The sequence below is a fragment of the Biomphalaria glabrata genome, chromosome 8, assembly GCF_947242115.1.
Source record: "Biomphalaria glabrata chromosome 8, xgBioGlab47.1, whole genome shotgun sequence".
Lineage (NCBI taxonomy): Eukaryota > Metazoa > Mollusca > Gastropoda > Planorbidae > Biomphalaria > Biomphalaria glabrata.
This window is the reverse complement of record NC_074718.1, coordinates 16,281,388-16,299,781: the sequence shown is the minus strand read 5'-3', so window position 1 is coordinate 16,299,781 and position 18,394 is coordinate 16,281,388. Positions and strand designations below refer to the sequence as shown.

At 34.4% G+C, this 18,394-nt stretch overlaps 1 protein-coding gene across 9 annotated transcripts in view; it reads left to right on the top strand.

Annotated features, from left to right (window-relative positions):
• Positions 1–373: 373 nt before the first annotated feature.
• The window catches only part of LOC106060049 (H(+)/Cl(-) exchange transporter 4-like), an 83,932-nt gene continuing 65,911 nt past the window's right edge, over positions 374–18,394 (top strand). For 3 of the 9 annotated variants that reach the window (XM_056038838.1, XM_056038835.1, XM_056038837.1), the window contains exons 1-3: positions 374–520; positions 10,536–10,953; positions 11,575–11,771. In XM_056038838.1, coding sequence (XP_055894813.1) covers positions 10,886–10,953; positions 11,575–11,771 — 265 coding nt within the window. In that variant the 5' untranslated portion in view covers positions 374–520; positions 10,536–10,885. Of the gene's footprint in view, positions 521–10,535; positions 10,954–11,574; positions 11,772–16,270; positions 16,689–18,394 lie in introns of those variants that run through there. The other 6 variants (XM_056038847.1, XM_056038848.1, XM_056038836.1 and 3 more) reach the window with 5 other exon arrangements.

Here is an 18,394-nt window from a genome sequence, read left to right as displayed (position 1 = left end):
GGGGGTCATAAAAACTTCAGACACGTGATATAAGCAAAAAATCATATACTTCCCGCGGATGGATGCCTGGTCGTGTGGTTTGCGGATTATCATTCGATGGTCCCGGGTTCGAACTCTGCCCGATGCCACCCCCCGTCGTCCTGCTGGAGGTTTGGGCTAGGATGAAACATCCGAAACGTTTTACAAACAAAACAAAATAGTTTGGGTATTACTGCATTTATGGTTTGGCATAAATATTATCACAACATAGACCTTACTAATAGTAATTATACATGAGCTAAATTCGCATTCAAACTATTCGTGAGAATACATTATTTTCATATAAAAAATACATAGGTCTGTGATTATTTTTTTCTTAATTTCCCGATTGCTGTGAGTTTTGCATTTCCGGTAAATAAGACATAAATAAATAACAACTCTACTTTTTTTTGCGTTTTTGTTTTTGTAAATATTAAATACTAGTCTAATAGCTCCAGATTTCTAGTTTTCTACATAGATTTAAACCTCTACACTTTGTGAGGTAATAAAGATTTGTCTAGAGAAATTTTGTACCATTCAATCTTTACACTTTTTTCACGTCTTTAATTAAATGATAATATTAATAATAATCATGTACATATCTGCATACTCATACACCTACGGCGCTACGGTCCTAAGGCTAAGCCTAAGGACTCTAATTAGTCTAATGAGTAGATTCTAGCCTAAGTCTAGTGACTAGTTAGACTAGTCTCTACCCCTACTAGTACTAGACTAGGGGCCCTAGATCTAGAATTTTTTAATTTACTAAGTCTAAGACTCTTAATTAAATTAATACTAGATCTACTACTAGTACTAGGTCTAGAGTCTAGATCATGAGTAGATGTAGTAACTTAGTCTAGATCTACTATCTAGTTAATTCTAGTCTAGATCTAGAATTCTTGATCTAGATTATTCTAGATATCTTAACTAATATCTAAATTAATCTTAATAGTCTAGAGTAAATTGAGATTTACTATCACTATCTTAGTATCTAGAGTAGTCTAGATCAAAATTTAAGACTTAACTCGACTTAAGATTCTAGGTCACTAGGTCTAGATTGTTATTGACTCTAGACAGTCTAGATCTACTACTACTACTTAAACTTACTCAACTTGATCTAGATCATAGATGTAGTCTAATTATTATTATTATAATTATATAATAATAGAATCTAGAGTAGATTTTTCTAATAGACTAATAAGTCACTAATAGTGTGATAGATTTAGATCTAAATTATGATCTATTATAATAAATACTATAATAATATTAATAAGGTTTGTCTTCGAGTCCGAAGATTAGTGAGGAATGCAGTATTTTCTGTGGCTGCGCAGTGACCTATATATTTTGCCACACCCAGGGCAAGCAATAACCATTGTCCGCATGTGGTTGATCTAGATTTTCTTTTCGCCATCTGCGTCTGTCCTTGTTAGTGGATTTTCTTTTGGTCTCAAATGTTTATCCCACGGTTTGTGAGTGACCTCCAGCTGTCTCGTTCTGAAGCCGCATGCAGCCAGGTGCTCTCTTCTATGTCAGTCAAGGCAAGTGGAGCACATCTGTTACATTGACCACCTTTTAGCTCACCAAAAAAGACTGCCCTTGTCATATGTTTATCTCTCATATGGGATACATGCCCTGCCTAGCGTAACTGTCGGACCATAAGAAGCCCCTCTATACTGTCCATACCTGCGTTCGCAAGGATATCACTGTTTGTAGTGCGGTCTTGCCACTGTATGTCCATGATGGAGTGCAAGCATCTTTGGTGAAAGCGCTCAAGTAGTCTTATATGCTTTCTGTATAGTATCCATGTCTCAGCTCCATATAGAAAGGCTGAGATAACCACTGCCTGGTAGACATTGATTTTGTAGGCGTCCAAAAGCACTACTGACCCTGGCCAGACGGTTATCAAGTTCCCTTGAAAGTGAAGCGTCATTTGATACTATACTACCCAGATATGTGAAGTGGTCTACCACGTTAAGGGGCTGTCCATTTATGGTGATCCTTGGGGCTGAGTAGGTTTTATTGTGTGACTTCTGGAACATGACTTAAATAAACTCCACACAACTACCCCTTTGCAGACACTGCGCCCACCCCTTGAAACCGTAAACCATATCCTCTTTGAATGCCCCTCCCAAATCCACCTTAGGCAGACCCTACTTCCACTACAGCCCAACATAACCAACACCCTGTATGGCAGTGCTGAACAACTGAACACTTTTTTTCCTTGGCACAGTCTGCAAAAGAGCTCACTGCTCAGCAGCAATAAAGCTGGCTAGAAGAAGAAGAAGAAGAAGGAACATGACTTCTGTTTTTCCGATTGGAGGCAATTATACTATACCATAATGGCATAATGCCATTCATCTTCATCTTGATCTATCTAGATTCTAGTTCTAATAGAAATCTAAGAAGTAGAATCTAACTAAATCATAGTGAATCTAGATCTATAGTATTTATTGTCTATTAAACTATTGTTACTCTTCTAGATCTAGATTCTATATCTAGAATCTAATATTAAATATCTCTCTACTGATGGACTCATCTACTTGATTTTAAAATTTCAAGATTTCTTTAATGACTATAAATCTTATATGATAATATAGGCCTAGATCTAGTCTTCATTACAGACTTTACTTAAAAAAAAAAAAGAACATTAGAATCTACTAGATCTACGTCCTATTTACGCATTTCATGTGTTAATCTAGTCATGTATGTTATTAATCAATGACTTAGAACTCTGCTAAGTTGTTGGCTTTCCTGGCTGATTCAGGCAACATATTCCATTCTCTAATAGCACTAGGGAAAATGTGTATTTTTTTAATCTTTTTTATATTGTTACGAATCTCACTATCCAGGCTCTCTGCAAACTGCACCATACACCACCAACTTAAAGAACTTGACAAGTCAGGGCTCCAAAATAACGTAAAGGTTTAATGTCCATAAATAACAGCCAATACTGTACAATTGGCAGCATGTAGAACAGTACAAATAGCTCTGCGATAACAAATATCTCTCCGATAACACCGTCCCGCCGTATCGAGTCTTGCACTGGCCTCTCCGTCTCGTTCCGGGCTTGCACTGGGTTCAACAGTTCGGGACTTACTTCACACACTTGGGCTCGTTGTGTCGGACTCGATCACAGACCAAGATCAAGACGCCGTTCGTCTCAACTGTACTTGACAGTACTCCGCACTGAACCGTCGTAATGCTCCGTACAGAACCACACCGTTGAACTGTGCTGTAGTCGACCGTGTTCTGAACTCCTGTCGTGAACCCGCTTTCTGAACCTTCTGTTATGAACCTTGCTGTATTGAGCCCCTTTTCTCAACCGTCTTGACTGTGTCGCCTCCGCTCTTATATAGGGTCCCTACTGGCCTTCTCGAACCGGACAGAACGCCGCTCGACGTTTCTAGGTGGTCAGATGACTACAACTCTCGTGATGCTCCTGAGCTCTGTTCACGACGTCGAACCTTCCCGGATCGCTGTCGATCCTTCCCGAACCGCCGTGTTGACACTTGTCTCGGCTGACCGTCGTAACTCGGCACGGTTGACCGCTCCTCTAGCGCTGGCCTAGGGCGATTTGCGTCGGCTGACTACACACACACCCTCTCTGTGCCACCACCAAGTTTATAACAATATTCTAAAGGTATTAAAAGTATATATTTTTTTGAAACTAGACGTTTATCATTTTATTTTTTTAGGTTACTTGTTTATTTATTAGTATTAGATCCTAAATTTGATTTTATTTTTTCAAAATTTTTTTTAAAGATTTTTTTAAATTCAGGGTTATCACTCTTTGCTTAGGTCCTAACCAGATATAGAAGCTATTGGACTAATATTACATAACTTACACAGTGTTAGAGCAGTGTTTCTTATCTCTCAGTGCCCTTTCTCTTCAACAACTGTAAACGGAAAGTGTTTTCTTGCATTCTTACCTGGTTAAACACATTCTCCTGTTACTTGATAAATATTCAAAAATGAATTTATAGGTCCTAACTGCATTGTAAATACAACCTACTTTTCCTAAAAAAGAAACAAAAAAACCTTCCACTTCTGGCAGCAAAGTGTGCCCCACATGTTGAGAAAAACTGATTTAGATTAAGGGAAGTTTAAGTGTCACCCCCCCACTTTCAGGGCGCCTTTGAGTCCACTTAGCTCTAATGGGTACCTGACATTAGTTTAGAAAAGTAAAGGCAGATGGTCGTTGTGCTGGCCACTTGACACCCTCTTTAATCAAGAGCCATAAAAACAGATGACCTCTACATCGTCTACCCTATAGATCTCTAGATCTGAAAGGGGAACTTTACTTTTTTTTTTTTAATTTAAATACAATGTTCATATTTATGTAATTAATTATATAGAAAATTTCATTCTGTTACAGAACTATATTTAGCCCTGCAAAACTCTTTTTTAAAAAGTTTGGTTAAACAAAAGAAAAACAAAGCTTGCCAATGCTCTTAATTTTATGTATTTTAAGCAGTTTAAACATAAATCCTTTATAGGAAAGTTTAAAAAACTGTTGCCAGCATCCCAACACATTATTCTGCTGTAGGACTTGACCATAAAAGACGCACAGTTCTATTGGGTTAATAACTATTAAAATGAGTGTTTTTGAAGCTTTTTTACATTCTAAAGGTTTTAAAAGTATATATTTGTTTAAACTAGCTACCCCTCTTTGCTTAGAGTATGTAAAGGATTTTTCAAACTGGAAAAAGGAACTAGTGGGTATATGTAGCAGAAAAAAAAACAAGAAAAAGAATCTATATCATTTATTAAATTAAATTTTAACAAATTTAAAATGCTATTTCATCTTATTTAGCCTTTTACTAGACCTGCAACTTGTGTTCAGAAACACTCAGGGGCGTAGCTAGGGATTTGGGGGCCCGGGGGATGGACATCTTTTGGGGCCCCATGCATTTTGATATTGGAAATCATGACATCAAAAAATGTACACAAAAATATATAAGCCCAAAATCAAATTGGTACTGTATATCAGTAAAATTAACAAAAAAAAAATCATTAAGACTCTTTTAATAAATAATACTGCTGTTTATTGGCTAAATAATGCACAAGTGACAAATCTCAATTGATATCGCTTCACGTCGTGCATTCTGTGCAGCAAAGACATCTATAACATCATCTACATCGATACTTTCTAGTATTTGTGATTTCACTGACATTAAAGCCATGCCAAGCCTTTCTTGCGTCACTGTGCTCCTGAGATTTTTGATGAACTTGAGCTTTGAGAATAATCTCTCACATGACGCAATGGAAGTGGCCCGAGTTAGCAGTATTCAGAGGAGGTTGCAAGGTTTGAGCACACATCATTACCATATGAAGCCTGCTTCCTCAATATGTCTATTTGTGATTGTGGCACTGGTTTGTTTAAGAAATGTGCTCGTGTATCAAAGACATCATTGAACAAGCAATTTGCCTTTATTTCATCATTCAAACAGGAAAAAGTAACACAGTTTGTCATCATCCAACAGGTTCAAGAAGAAACCTAAAGGTGTCCAATTTCTTTCCAGCCTTTGCAATCTGCCCTTCATCTCCATAAGAAGTCTGTCCAGCACTTCTGTCGCAACACGTTTGAATTGCAGTTCTATTGACAGTCCTAAATTAGAACTCAACTCCCCATCAAGTCTTTTCTTTCTTCTGGTTGTTTTGATTACAGGGAATCCATAGCATTCACTACCTTCTTTTGCTTTTTCGATGGATTGGATTTCTGTCAGTTTCTCATCATTTTGCAGAAAGCATGAAAGGGTACTAATTTCTTCAGCCGCTGTTTTGTAGTCCCACTCTGGTCAACTTGGCATGGGGGAAGTTCCCATTTAATAGAATAACATTCTTTTAATTTCACAAATAAAAAATATGCCATGATTGTGAAATTTCCTCTGACGAAGAGACATACATTAGGTTTTTTTATTCATTTTCCCATCCTTTCAATTCACTCTTTTATCACTCTATAAGAACAGTTGTTTTTTTTAATTTAGAAAAGTATGTGTCCATTGGATTGAGGAAAGATGAATAGAGGTGTAATAATTTGAGTGTGAAGTTTAATTCTGAAATTATAGAAGCCAAACCCGAATAATGGACAATTCTAGCATTATTAAGAATAACTATTGGATCTGTTATACCTGATTCTTTGCGTTTTAAAATTTTAAACTAACTTTAAAAAAAACTTCACTACAGACAAAAAAAATATTTTTAAAATGTCAACAAAGTCAACTTACTGATAAACCTAGATCTAGGTTCAGTGTTTGTTATAAATTTAATCCATAAATATCGAAAAAAAGACTCCCGTTGACACTATTTGTCAATCAAATATATTAATTTATGTATTTACAAACAAATTTCTGACACTCATTTGGGGGCCCTCCTCAAGTGGGGACCCGGAGGGATCTTCAAATTCTCCCCCCCCCCCCCCATCCCCTCACCCTAGCTGGGAACACTAAAATCAAGTAGAATTTATCAGAGATAGATCATTATAATTTTTATAACTATGAGAGAAACATTAAATTTAAAAACAAGCTTTAAGACAGAAGAATGAAAAGATAAGTATACATTCAAGTACAGAAAATTGTGCCATTTAAAATTTATATTTCAAGATTATAATTCTCAAACTCTTAACACTAGAGATAAGAATCAATTGAAGGTTGACAACTTTCGAATAACTTCACCCAAAAGTGACAGTAGCTGACTCTCAAAGAGAACATTTAATTTTGACTGTTCTTCACAATAGTATGTGGTTCAAAAAATCAATGATGACAGACAGCTAAGCAGCTATGAATTGATAATATAATTACAGCTAAAAAAAATGAATAAAATGCATTAAAAATGTTTTTCAAAAGACATTTTTACTTCAGTGCACTAAACAACCAAAATAAAGTTTATCTATGAGAAAGAACTCCACACTTACAACTATATAGCTCAATAATGTGAAAGTTATTTCCCTTCTTATATCAAACAAAGTAATTAATTGACTAATTAGTTATTTTATTAATTGATTCATATTTTGTTAGGTACAATAAATAATTGTTTAAAGTTTCAGCTTGTTCAGAGAATGGTTGTGGGAGAAATAATGTTTACAGTTAAGTAAGGGGACAAAACTCTACATATTTACCCATGTTAACAATGAAGGATTAATTTCCCTTGTTGGTATGAAACAAAATAATTACCAGTAATCAATTGACCAATGTATTCATGTATTGCAAAGTTTCAACTTGATCCGAGTATGGGTGTGGGAAAATAAGTTGTTTAATCTTTTACCAGACAGACAGAATGAGTTAATATACGCTTGTAAAAAGAAATTATTAACTTGATTGCTATTCAAAAATGTTAATTCTGAACTCATTGCTCAATGCATGAATTTATTGTATTTTCTTTCTTAGTGGACTCATAAAAGTATGTTTTTAATATTGTTTTTACTTTTTTGAATTCTCATAAGTCTTAGAGCAGTCTTAGACAAATCATTTATTTTTTTCTTGAGTTGCATAACATTTAGATCACCAAAATAGTGTGTAAAAATATTTTATTTAAAAATGTAAAAACTAATTTAATACTGGTGTTAGATCAAATAATCACCCTAAAGGAAGCGTGGCCTAGAGAGTCGGGTTACTCACTGATTTGGCTAGACTAAAATTGATTACATGCAACGAAAAGACAGAGGTACTAAAAAGAATATCATTATTTTCTTTCCATTAACATTATACAGTAAAATAATACGTTAAAAGAAGAAGAAAGACAATTGTGCTTCTAAATATTTCATTATGCTCTCTTATTCAGATTTTAGGTACAAATGATTATTAATAAAATGGTGATTACAATCTGTCAAGGCATTTTATCTTCATTACAAAGGAACACCACCTTTGATTTTACTTAGAATGAAAACAATACAAATTTAGTCCTCTTTAAATATATTTAATTTCTCGTATTATTTTTCCTTATATCAGTTTTATTTTTCTTACATGCAATAATTCTGAAAAAAAATGTTGTGTATAATTTTCTGTTGCAAACTGCTTTGAGTTGGAAGGTTAAAATAAGTTAGTAGGTAAGCTTCTAGTGTTTTTTTTTATCATAGTACATTTGAGATGATGGCCCATGAAAAAAAAGTCAATATTTACCGATTTCTGGTTTTAAGAAAAATAGCATAAAAAGGATATATTTATATTAAACTTTCAAAATAAAATGTTTTCAATGTGTTTTGATGCATTTATGTTAAGCAACCTAAACTGGGTATTTTTTAAACACTCATTTTTCTCAAAATCATCTACTAAGTGATAACTTTTGTAATACAGGCATTTATTTTTTAACAGATTCTTGGATATTAGATTTTTCTTCATTTAAAGGTTAAAAGCACATCTGTTTACCCAGAAATTAATATTTTTTTTTGTCGGCTATCATCACATGTGTCTGATCAGTTGTGACTGCGCCCATGTTTATGCATGTTTTAGTTACTCATGTCATGTATTTTAGGTGGTGCACTTATATAGACTATATGTATAAAAACACATTTCACCATATTTCTTATTACATAATATCAAGTAGATTTATATTAGATCTATATTAACTTCCAAACTTTCTACTAACAAAAAATTCTATAAATAGTTTTAAAACTAAAAAATGTTTTAGACAAAAACACATATTTCTTTTTATTGTTCATTGGTTTTTAAATCAGACAAAAGCATAAAAAAAAAAACACTATCTCAAAACTTATTGTAATACCTTATTATAAAAGGGGTTGAGCACATAGAATTCAAACTCATGGCTCAAACCTCCTCAAGCTGACATTGTTACCTCTCTGCTAGTGAATCTGTTATGAAAATAGAAGATTGTATAGTTATGTATTGTTTCTATAGTCTCATCATATTTTATGTTTGTGTTCACTAAGACTTAGACGACAACCTATAACAATAAAGGGGACTAAAAATTCAGCTTATACTACTACTTCAGTCAAGTACAGTTTCTTTCCCTTGTTTGAGATAACAAACAAAATAATTAATTACTAATTAGTTGATTTTTTTTTAAATTGATTCTTGTCAGGTAAAAGAAATAGTTGTGCAAATTTTCAGCTTGGTCTGATTGGGTGTTTCAGGAATAACGTTTTTTGCCAGACATAAAGAGTGAGTTGATATAAGCTTTGCAAAAAAAAGTGCTTGTTATACTGTTCTAATAGTCTTTCATTAAATTTTAGGGTGTTCAGTAAATGCTTGTTAACAATTTGTTACAACTGCTACCAAATAATTCAGTTATAATATACAATTTTGTCAAATGCTACTGAATGGTTTGATTTCTATAGAAGATGTTTTAGAGAGATTCTATTGTTTTATTTGTTTGAGGAGTCAGTGAGGGATGGAATGAATATCCAGTGACATTATATCTCAGGAAAAGGCCATAAAGAATCCAGATAAAATGGGTGGGGTTTTTTTAGCCCATAGAACATCAGTATAGTCATACTTTGTACTTGAAGTTGATTTGATATACAGCTCACATTTTGGCCACACCAATTGTTAAATATAGCTACAATCTGCCATACTTTCTATCAAAATACCAACTATATATTAATTAGAATTCCATTTTCCCCTTAACATATTTTAATATGATTTGAACACAAGGAATCTAAATGTTTCTGCTCATCTTATTATAATAATTTTAATGTACTTGTTTTTATCAGTGTGTTTCCTGATACCTGTCTTGAAATTAATTCATTTGTGTTACTATTGTTAGTGCTTAACATGTTGCTGTTTAAAATAATAAAAAATCATTTCTGAAATGTCTTCTTTTCCCTCATTTTAACTCAGCACTCCCTTTAAAGGATAACAACAAGCACAAGGTTCAATTCCTAATTAGCATAGAAATGAGCATCGTGTGTGTGTATGCCTGCTAGGCAAAGTACTGATAGATGTTGTATGCATTTGAAACCAAACTTGTTCATGTCAGCTTGTGATTGTAGAGATTGAGAAAGTTGACATATTGTAAGATATAGTTTGTAGGGAGATAACAACACATTTCTTACTTGCTTGATTGGATGCATTCTTTGATGTTTACACACAAATAGTAAATCAGTGTCATTATCCATAGTAGTTGTATTCTATTGGTCAATATATACATTTTTTATTTTATTTTTTTGCCTGTTTTGATTGTAATCAAAATGTAGAAATTTATAGCAATAACAACTTCAAGATGAATGATATAACTCCTGACATTATTGAAAGATATCTAAAATATCTTTTGTTAATTATTTTTTAATTATTTTTTTTGCTTGTTTTTTTTTGTTTTTTGTTTTTTTTTTGATGATTGAATATTGAAATTTAAAAAAATAACATTCTTTACCCTGATCTACCATACATTTGTATCTCTGCAGTAATTAAGATTTGGTATCTAAATATCTTTATTATATCTGGTTGTTGAAGTTGTGTTTACACTCGAGTTCTAATTTTTTTTTTGTTTTTGGTTTCATAATCATCAAAATGTTTACTGTGACTTTTCTATTGATACATATTTTTTTGTTTTTTGCTTTTCAGAAAATCTCTTTGTTTTGTATGCAGTCAGGAATATATATTTGACCAAGCAATCATTACTTTATCACTAAAATACTAACTGGCAACATCCAAAGTCTAGAACAATGTCAAAAACTATCTGAAGTAGATTATTTTTACTCTAGCATCTCCACAATTCTGGCTCCACAAAGTCTTTTAATACCTGCATTCTCTTGAATCTCATTAATTTATTTCTTTTGTTTCACCACAACTTCCATGTTTTTTTTGGTTCTCTTGACCACCTTTCTCCAAGTAATTAATTACTCAACCTCGCCTGTACACATTTATTTTCTAATCTCTCGAATGTGTCCTGGCCATCTCGCCACCCTTCAAATATGATGGAACACACAGAGACGGACGCTTTATTGGTGGAATTTATGGATCCACGTCAGCCTACTTATAGGTAGGTGTGACTGTCCTTTAAATGTAGAATTATTTTGAGTAACAATAATGTGCTGAGCTGTTCAAAAAGTGTTAGCAATAATCAAGGCTATGGAATTTATTAAGTTCAACACAAAATATTAAGCTGTGAGTCCATCATTCAAAATGTTCTACAATATTCATTTTTATCCATGTCAATCCAAGACTACTATTAAATAGTTATTCAAGTTAGCCTAAGTTTAAAATGTAAATAAAGTTGGCTATATTTCATTTTAAACAAAGCAGTTTAAGAATTATTTAGAAATAGTTTCGTTTCTTCTCTATTTTAGTTATATTTTTTTAATAGTTTTTTTAACCTCTTCATTATAAGTGTACACACATTTTTTCCCTTCTCTCTTGAAAATCTTTATACACATCTATAATCTGTTTGATACTATAACCTTCCTATTTGATATCATGTTTTTTTCCCTTTTTTTTTTCTCCTGAAGCTTCAATATGAGACTGTGGCCTTCATTTTGTTTTTAAATTTGAACACTGAAAAAGATATGTTTTTGTTACAAGAATTTGTAATTTATTCATCTAAATCTCATAACCATCTTATGACTACAACATCCTTAACATCATTTCCTTTCTAAACAATAAGTAGGTCAACTGGCTCCATCCGCAACAACGACAGAAGTGCTGTAGCCAACAGCACAGATGATGACAGCCTGCTAGATATGACGGTGGATACAAAGGATTTTCACCATCGGCACTATGACCTTGATGGTCATGGGCGTCATTTTGGGTTGGAAGGTCATCGCTATGATAATGGCAGTGAGGACAGTGGTAGTCTTCAGGGTAAGTTGTAGACTCTTCCTTTGTTTTTCAAATCTTTCTTTAAACATTTTCTTTAAGAAAAACCTCTCCAAAACTAAATAAAAGACTAAACATAAACATGCATTTCATACTGAAGTGTTTGTTCACAATGTTAGTTGTGACACACCTATGCAAAACAATTTCTCCCCCTCCCTCCCATTAAATGGATTGTACTTCGATACAAATTTCACCAAGTCCTAGATTTTTGTCAATCAAATTTTGGTTTCACCCTATTTGTGATTCCCCTGGACTGCTATTTTTTAAAATTATGTCTGTCTGTGGTAAAGTGTTTGAAAATCAGTCTGAGGCGGCTTGATCTTTTTTGCACGCATATGGATGAATTGTGATCTCGTGTTCAAAAGGTCAACACATATTAGGGGGCTTAATGCCCCTTACCACCTGATACCCTGTGAGATCTGCATCATCGGCACAAAATATTTTTTCTATTGTTGTTTTCTAACACAAAAACTTATGGATGGTAACGGGGAAATTTAATTATGTAAAAAAAAAGATATACAAAAAAAGTTATAATTTCACAAATCTTATTAAAAAAAATAATTTTGTACTATGTATTCATTTAAGGGTCTACTCTGTAATGTTGACTCTTCACCAAGTTCTTGTTTGAACTATTCAGTCTTATACATTTTCTTAAAAATAAAATTATGACTTTAATGTTTTATTGAAAGCTAAGATATTCAGAAAAAAAAAAGCAAACCTTAGAATGTAGAATAGAATATAAAAACACTGGCATAGCTAGGGTGGGTGGAGGGGAGAAGAATTTGAAAATCCCCCAGTCCCCCACTTGAGGGATGCCCCCAAATGAGTATTCAAAATGTTTTTTACATTAAATATTACACAAAATGCAGGGGCCCCCAAAGAGGTCAAGCCCCCCGGGCCCCCAAATGATGTCGAATTCCTAGTAAAGTACAGTGTTGAAAAAATTTTCTTTGATATTTTTTTAAGTCTTGAAAAAAACAACAACTATGTTTTTAAAAGCCTGACTGTATCTTATCTTATATAATACAGACAAGTTACTTCAAAAATGAAGATGTATGTTTCTATTACGTTACTTGTATGGACAAGTATGGGGTATAAATATTTGTAATGGTTTTGTCTACTTTGTTTAGGCTGGAGTTCAATATCTCAATACAAAATTATTTGGGCTTTAATCTGGACAACCTTATTTCTAGTGTCTGTAAAGAATTTACTATTGACATTTTTGTTTAATTCCTTAAAATAAACTATTAGTTAAAACTGATGTAAAAAAAAATTGAAGAAAAAGATCCACTTTGTTCTAATTATGGTCACACATCTTGATAAGAATGATTTTTGTTCAGATACACCTTGGCACTTAGTTCTTTTTGACAACATTCAGTTTGTCACACACTCCAAAAAAAGTTTGTTTCGTGTTCATTAGTCTGCCTGTCTCAATTAGCTAGTTGGTCTCCTGTCAACAAATACATTACTGATCTTTCTCCTTCATCATGCTCTACATGAGTCATCTCGTTCTCTGCTGTTATTAAATTGATATACTTTTAGTTAATGGACCCATTATTGTTTATAATCAGATCAGACATATTCCTTATAAGATTGCTTGTTAATAGAGAGCTTACATGGTTGTTGGTAAACAGTGCGGAATGAATTACAATCGTCAGTGTAAACGCGTATTTTATTAAATTTCTAGGGAAGTAACTTATATTTATATTACTACGGTTACATCCCTTTGAAATTGAACTTAAACTCCTCTGACGTAAATGATGCGGTAATTGATATGTGGGAACCTGTGTGGGATAATTTGAATGCTTTGAAAGTTAGGGGCATAAGGGAATGTTCACATAGCCTAGTACAAAGTGTAAATGTAACATTAGTCCTGTATTCCTCCATCGACCATTCGAACTTAACAATTGATATCTCTCTCCCCCCCACCCCCCGATGTTTTGAGCGCATGTGTTGTCCACATGTTTCCGTTTTGGTCCCATTCACAATAAAATTAGCTCAGCTTATTACAGTGGGTTAAAGATAACTATCGCCTGCCCTATTAATTGGTGCATGATCGCAGGGGCGGCTGGAGTCTTATGGCAGCCAAATAGAAAGTAGCAGTTTCACCCAGTTACAATCCACTATTTCTAGATGAATTACAAGCATAGGATTCTTATTAAAGCCTATGTCTGACTTTACAGAGCAAAATTTAACGCCATATAGTCACTGTGAGCTGGCATAGTAGACTGGGACAACACCTAGTCGCCTTGGACACCTCCTAGTTACATTGGACACTCTGTAGTTACCTTACACTCTATTTAGTTACCTTAGACACTATGTAGTTACCTTAGACACTCTGTAGTTACCCTAGACACTATGTAGTTACCTTAGACACTCATGAACTGATGTTGGCCGATATTTTTTTTCTTTCATGTCTTTATTGATACATTTGATGTGTAGACCTTATACACGTTCTTTCGAGCAGGCGTTTAAAGAATGTATCATGAATCGATTGGTTTACTCTGGCCACCGGGAACAGAGTTGGGGGAGGGGATGGACGTCATACGGGTGCGTTCAATGTTCAGTGAAAAACTTTACAGTTTATTCTTGAATCATGGTTGTTTGAAAGCGAGCTCATTCTTCTTCCTTGTAACATTGGAAAGTGTTGGAACACGATATATACTCATCAAACACAACTCAGCTCGAGTCGGAATTCGAACTTGAGCCCCCCTTGATGGCCGCGCGGTTTAGGCCACTCAGCCACTTAAAAAAATGCTTTTTGTTTGTATATAATTTACACTAAAAAATGTGTAATAAGCAGTGCATAGTGGGGTGGGTTTTTTTTTATAACTTTTGCTAACTTATTCATAATAAGCCAAAGGCTCTTTAGATACTTGACCAAAAGGTAAGAAGCCACAAGTGAGAGATGACCCATGCACTAACCCCTTTGTCCATAAATCAACCATCAATTACATGATTTTTTTTAATTTTTTAGTCCAGGCTCACACAGAACCATAGTTTCATGAACTGTCAATTCATTGAATACTTACTAATATTAACAATGTATTAATACTAATAACGCCAGCCCATCAAACAAATACGCTATGTCACGTCTCCAACACTTTGCCCTCACACGTCTATTTGTATGGAGGGAGGGAGTATTGTGGTTCTTTGTACTTCATAACTTCTGATAATCGTTCTGAGAATATTGAAAACGTGTTGTTGTTTGTTTTTTTTACCTGCATTGCTTACCATTTGGGGGCCACCTCTGAGTTTGTGTTAAGACATTAACTCTGTGTAATTTTGTTATTATTATTATTATCATTTTTTGAAATATATTTTGTAATTTAAATGGGATTGGAATCATATTATTTTTCGAAAACAAAACAATCAACATTTAAATTATACCGACACTATTTTAGATTTCAAATCTGACATGTCTAGAAAAAAAAATGGGGGGGGGGGCAGTACTTGGTTCACCAACAAATATGTTTCGTTCAATTAACGTGCCGGTACTGAATCAATACGGTGAAAATATAAACAAACGCCAACCGCTACACCCACTGTCCGAGTCAACGCGGAAAGGGAGGGAAGCACTAGTTCAGCGTTCACTTTGTGCTGCCTCATAGTAGTCCTTTTTTGTCTCCCATTTATCTATTTAAAATGATATCCATGTGTTCATCTCCATTTGTTCAACATTGACCCTTTGTTTCATTGGAGCTGCCGCTGTTCCACCTGTTGTCAACTTACACAGTTATTGGAGTTGACCTGACTTGTCACCGTGGCTTAAGTTCTTATCAGTAGTAAGAAGATTTAGGATAAACAAATATCCAATCACTTCACAGCCAAACCTCCCCCTCCTCCTTCAGTGACTTGAAGACTAACGTACCCAGTGAGTACAGGCTGGAATGGAACGGGAGTGCAGCTGTTAGTTGGGAAACACTTGAAGCACCAATGTTACTCATCTAGATGTGCATCCATCAACTATTAGGCTGGAAATTACACTAGTAACGTCCAACCAGTGATCAGTCAGGCGACATAGCCAAGGAACGTAGTTGTCACTATGTCATCATGTTCATTCCAACAAAGCTCTACGTTCTAGGTTTGTTCTTATAGTGTGGGATCACAACTCAACCGCTCTGACTTTTGTAGTCTGTTTCGTTGTTTGTTTTTAATATGAGTGGACTTTAAAAATGTGCCCAGTGATACCACGGCTGTGTGGATTAACTTAGTTCTTACTAGATGGGAATAACATGGCCCTTGTTTAATCTTGGATGGTTCATTTTTGTGTTTACATTTTTTTCAGACCAAAGTTTGAAGTTAACTGTGACCCCGGAGGGGAGGTAATCACCATCTCCAACCAAATGCGTACTTTGTGCCCCTGACTTCTTACATTTTAAAAGGGTGTGTTTAAAAAAAAAAAACATACCCACCTCGCTCCGCCTTTATTTTAAAAAAAAGCCTCCCACACCAGTGTGTTTGTGTGTGTGTTGTAGCCCGGTGTGTTGTTTTCTGCTGCCATGTTTTACATCCTTGTGACACATACGTGTGTGCATGTGTGTGGTTTGATTAATTTCAAACATTGCTTACCAGACGTGTGCCAATGTTAAGTGCTGACAATCGCCAAAAGCTCTGTTTGTGTGTGTCGCTTCCATCTGTGTGTGATAAATTGCAAGAAGAAAATAGAAAACCGTATATTCCAACTCAGTGATTCAATACTAAATGTGTGTCTCTTGGTTTTTCGGATTCACTGCGCAAAATGGATACATGAAAGTTGTGTGTGTGTTTGAACCTTCGCCTTGTTATTCTTCACTGATATTATCCAGTAGTGTGTGCTCTACCTTTAACTAGATAGCGGGTGTGTTACCGCTAGTTTTCAAAAGAACAGGTAGAGTGCTGGCTTTACGTCCGTGCTATCAAGTAAGAGGCCTCCATCTGTGGATCAGTTAGTTTATTTGTTTCAATTCAGTTCAACAGGACATTCGACTTTCTCACTGCTTGTATTAATGCAAGATAAATTAGTGTGACCAATCAAGGCTCATCCATTTATGTCGTCTGCTCGATAAGTGACAAAAATAATAGGGAAGGGGGGGGGGGTGACCATACGTTTATGCAATTCATCTCGCACACGTGTAAATAAGAAAACAATTACCAAACTAAAAGTTACTCAATGACTTTAGCATACAAACTACCTATGTAATATTTAGAAAAAAAAATCAAACTGAAAGTTACTCAATGACTTTAGCTACAAACTAACTATTTTTAAAAATAACAAACTAAAAGTTTTTTAATGGCTTTAGCATACAAACTACCTTTTTAAAAAATATCAAACTAAATGTTAGTCAATGGCTTTAGCATACAAACTACCTTTTTAAAAAATATCAAACTAAATGTTAGTCAACGGCTTTAGCATACAAACTACCTTTTTAAAATAATATTTACTTGTCAGTTTCTCAACGGCTTTAGCATACAAACTACCTATTTAAAATAATAATAACTTTGCAGTTTCTCAACGGTTTTAGCATACAAACTACCAATTTAAACAAATATCAAACTAAAAGTTTAAAAAAGCACTTGACACATAGGCCTGCACGTTGTGTTTGACTATAGAGGCCACTATTCCTACCATTATCTTTATTTTCTTCATGGCTGAGTGGGTGGACCGGTATTTCGCAAACGTCTCTAATGAACGCACTCGAGACAAATGTTTCTTAGTAATCAGTCAACAGTGGGATAGAGACACGGACGTACATGAACATTTTGTATGAGCTTTTAGTGCACCGTTTAATGTAGAACTCATGAGCTGGGCTGTTCATAGAACTTTTAGTACACCGTTTAATGTAGAACTCATGAGCTAGGCTGTTCATAGAACTTTTAGTACACCGTTTAATGTAGAACTCATGAGCTGGGCTGTTCATAGAATATTTTGTACACCGTTTAATGTAGAACTCATGAGCTGGGCTGTTCATAGAATATTTTGTACACCGTTTAATGTAGAACTCATGAGCTGGGCTGTTCATAGAAGAACTGGATTGTGCAGAGCTCACTTGAAAGACTTTAAAATAAAATGTAATGTAATATACTTACTATATGAAATAGAATAGAATATATACTATTGAAACAGTACAAGAAATAAATACAGGGTCAGAAAGTAGGACATGATTTATAAAGGGTTTGTTAGATACAATCCCGCGGGATACACATTTGAGACCAAAAGAAAATCAGCTGCCGAGGACAGACGCAGACGGCGAAAAGAAAATCTTAATCGACCACCTGCGGACAATGGTTATTCTTAGACCTGCATATGGCAAAATATGTAGGTCACATTTGGGGCTGCGCAGCCAAGGGAAATACTGAATTCCTCACTGATCATCGGACTCGAAGACAAGCCTTGTTATTATTAGATACAATAATTTAAAGAAAAAAAAGTATTGCGTAAAAACAGCGGCCTGTTAAAATCTAAAAATGAATCAAATAAATAGGCCTTATATAGGCGAATTCGGGAAAAAAATGTTTGTTTTACTTTAGCGTACCGCTAACAAAAAACTATTTCTTTTTCTAATGCATGGTCATTCATGAAAATGTAGACCTATTTTTTTGATTGTATTAACAATTTACTATTACAA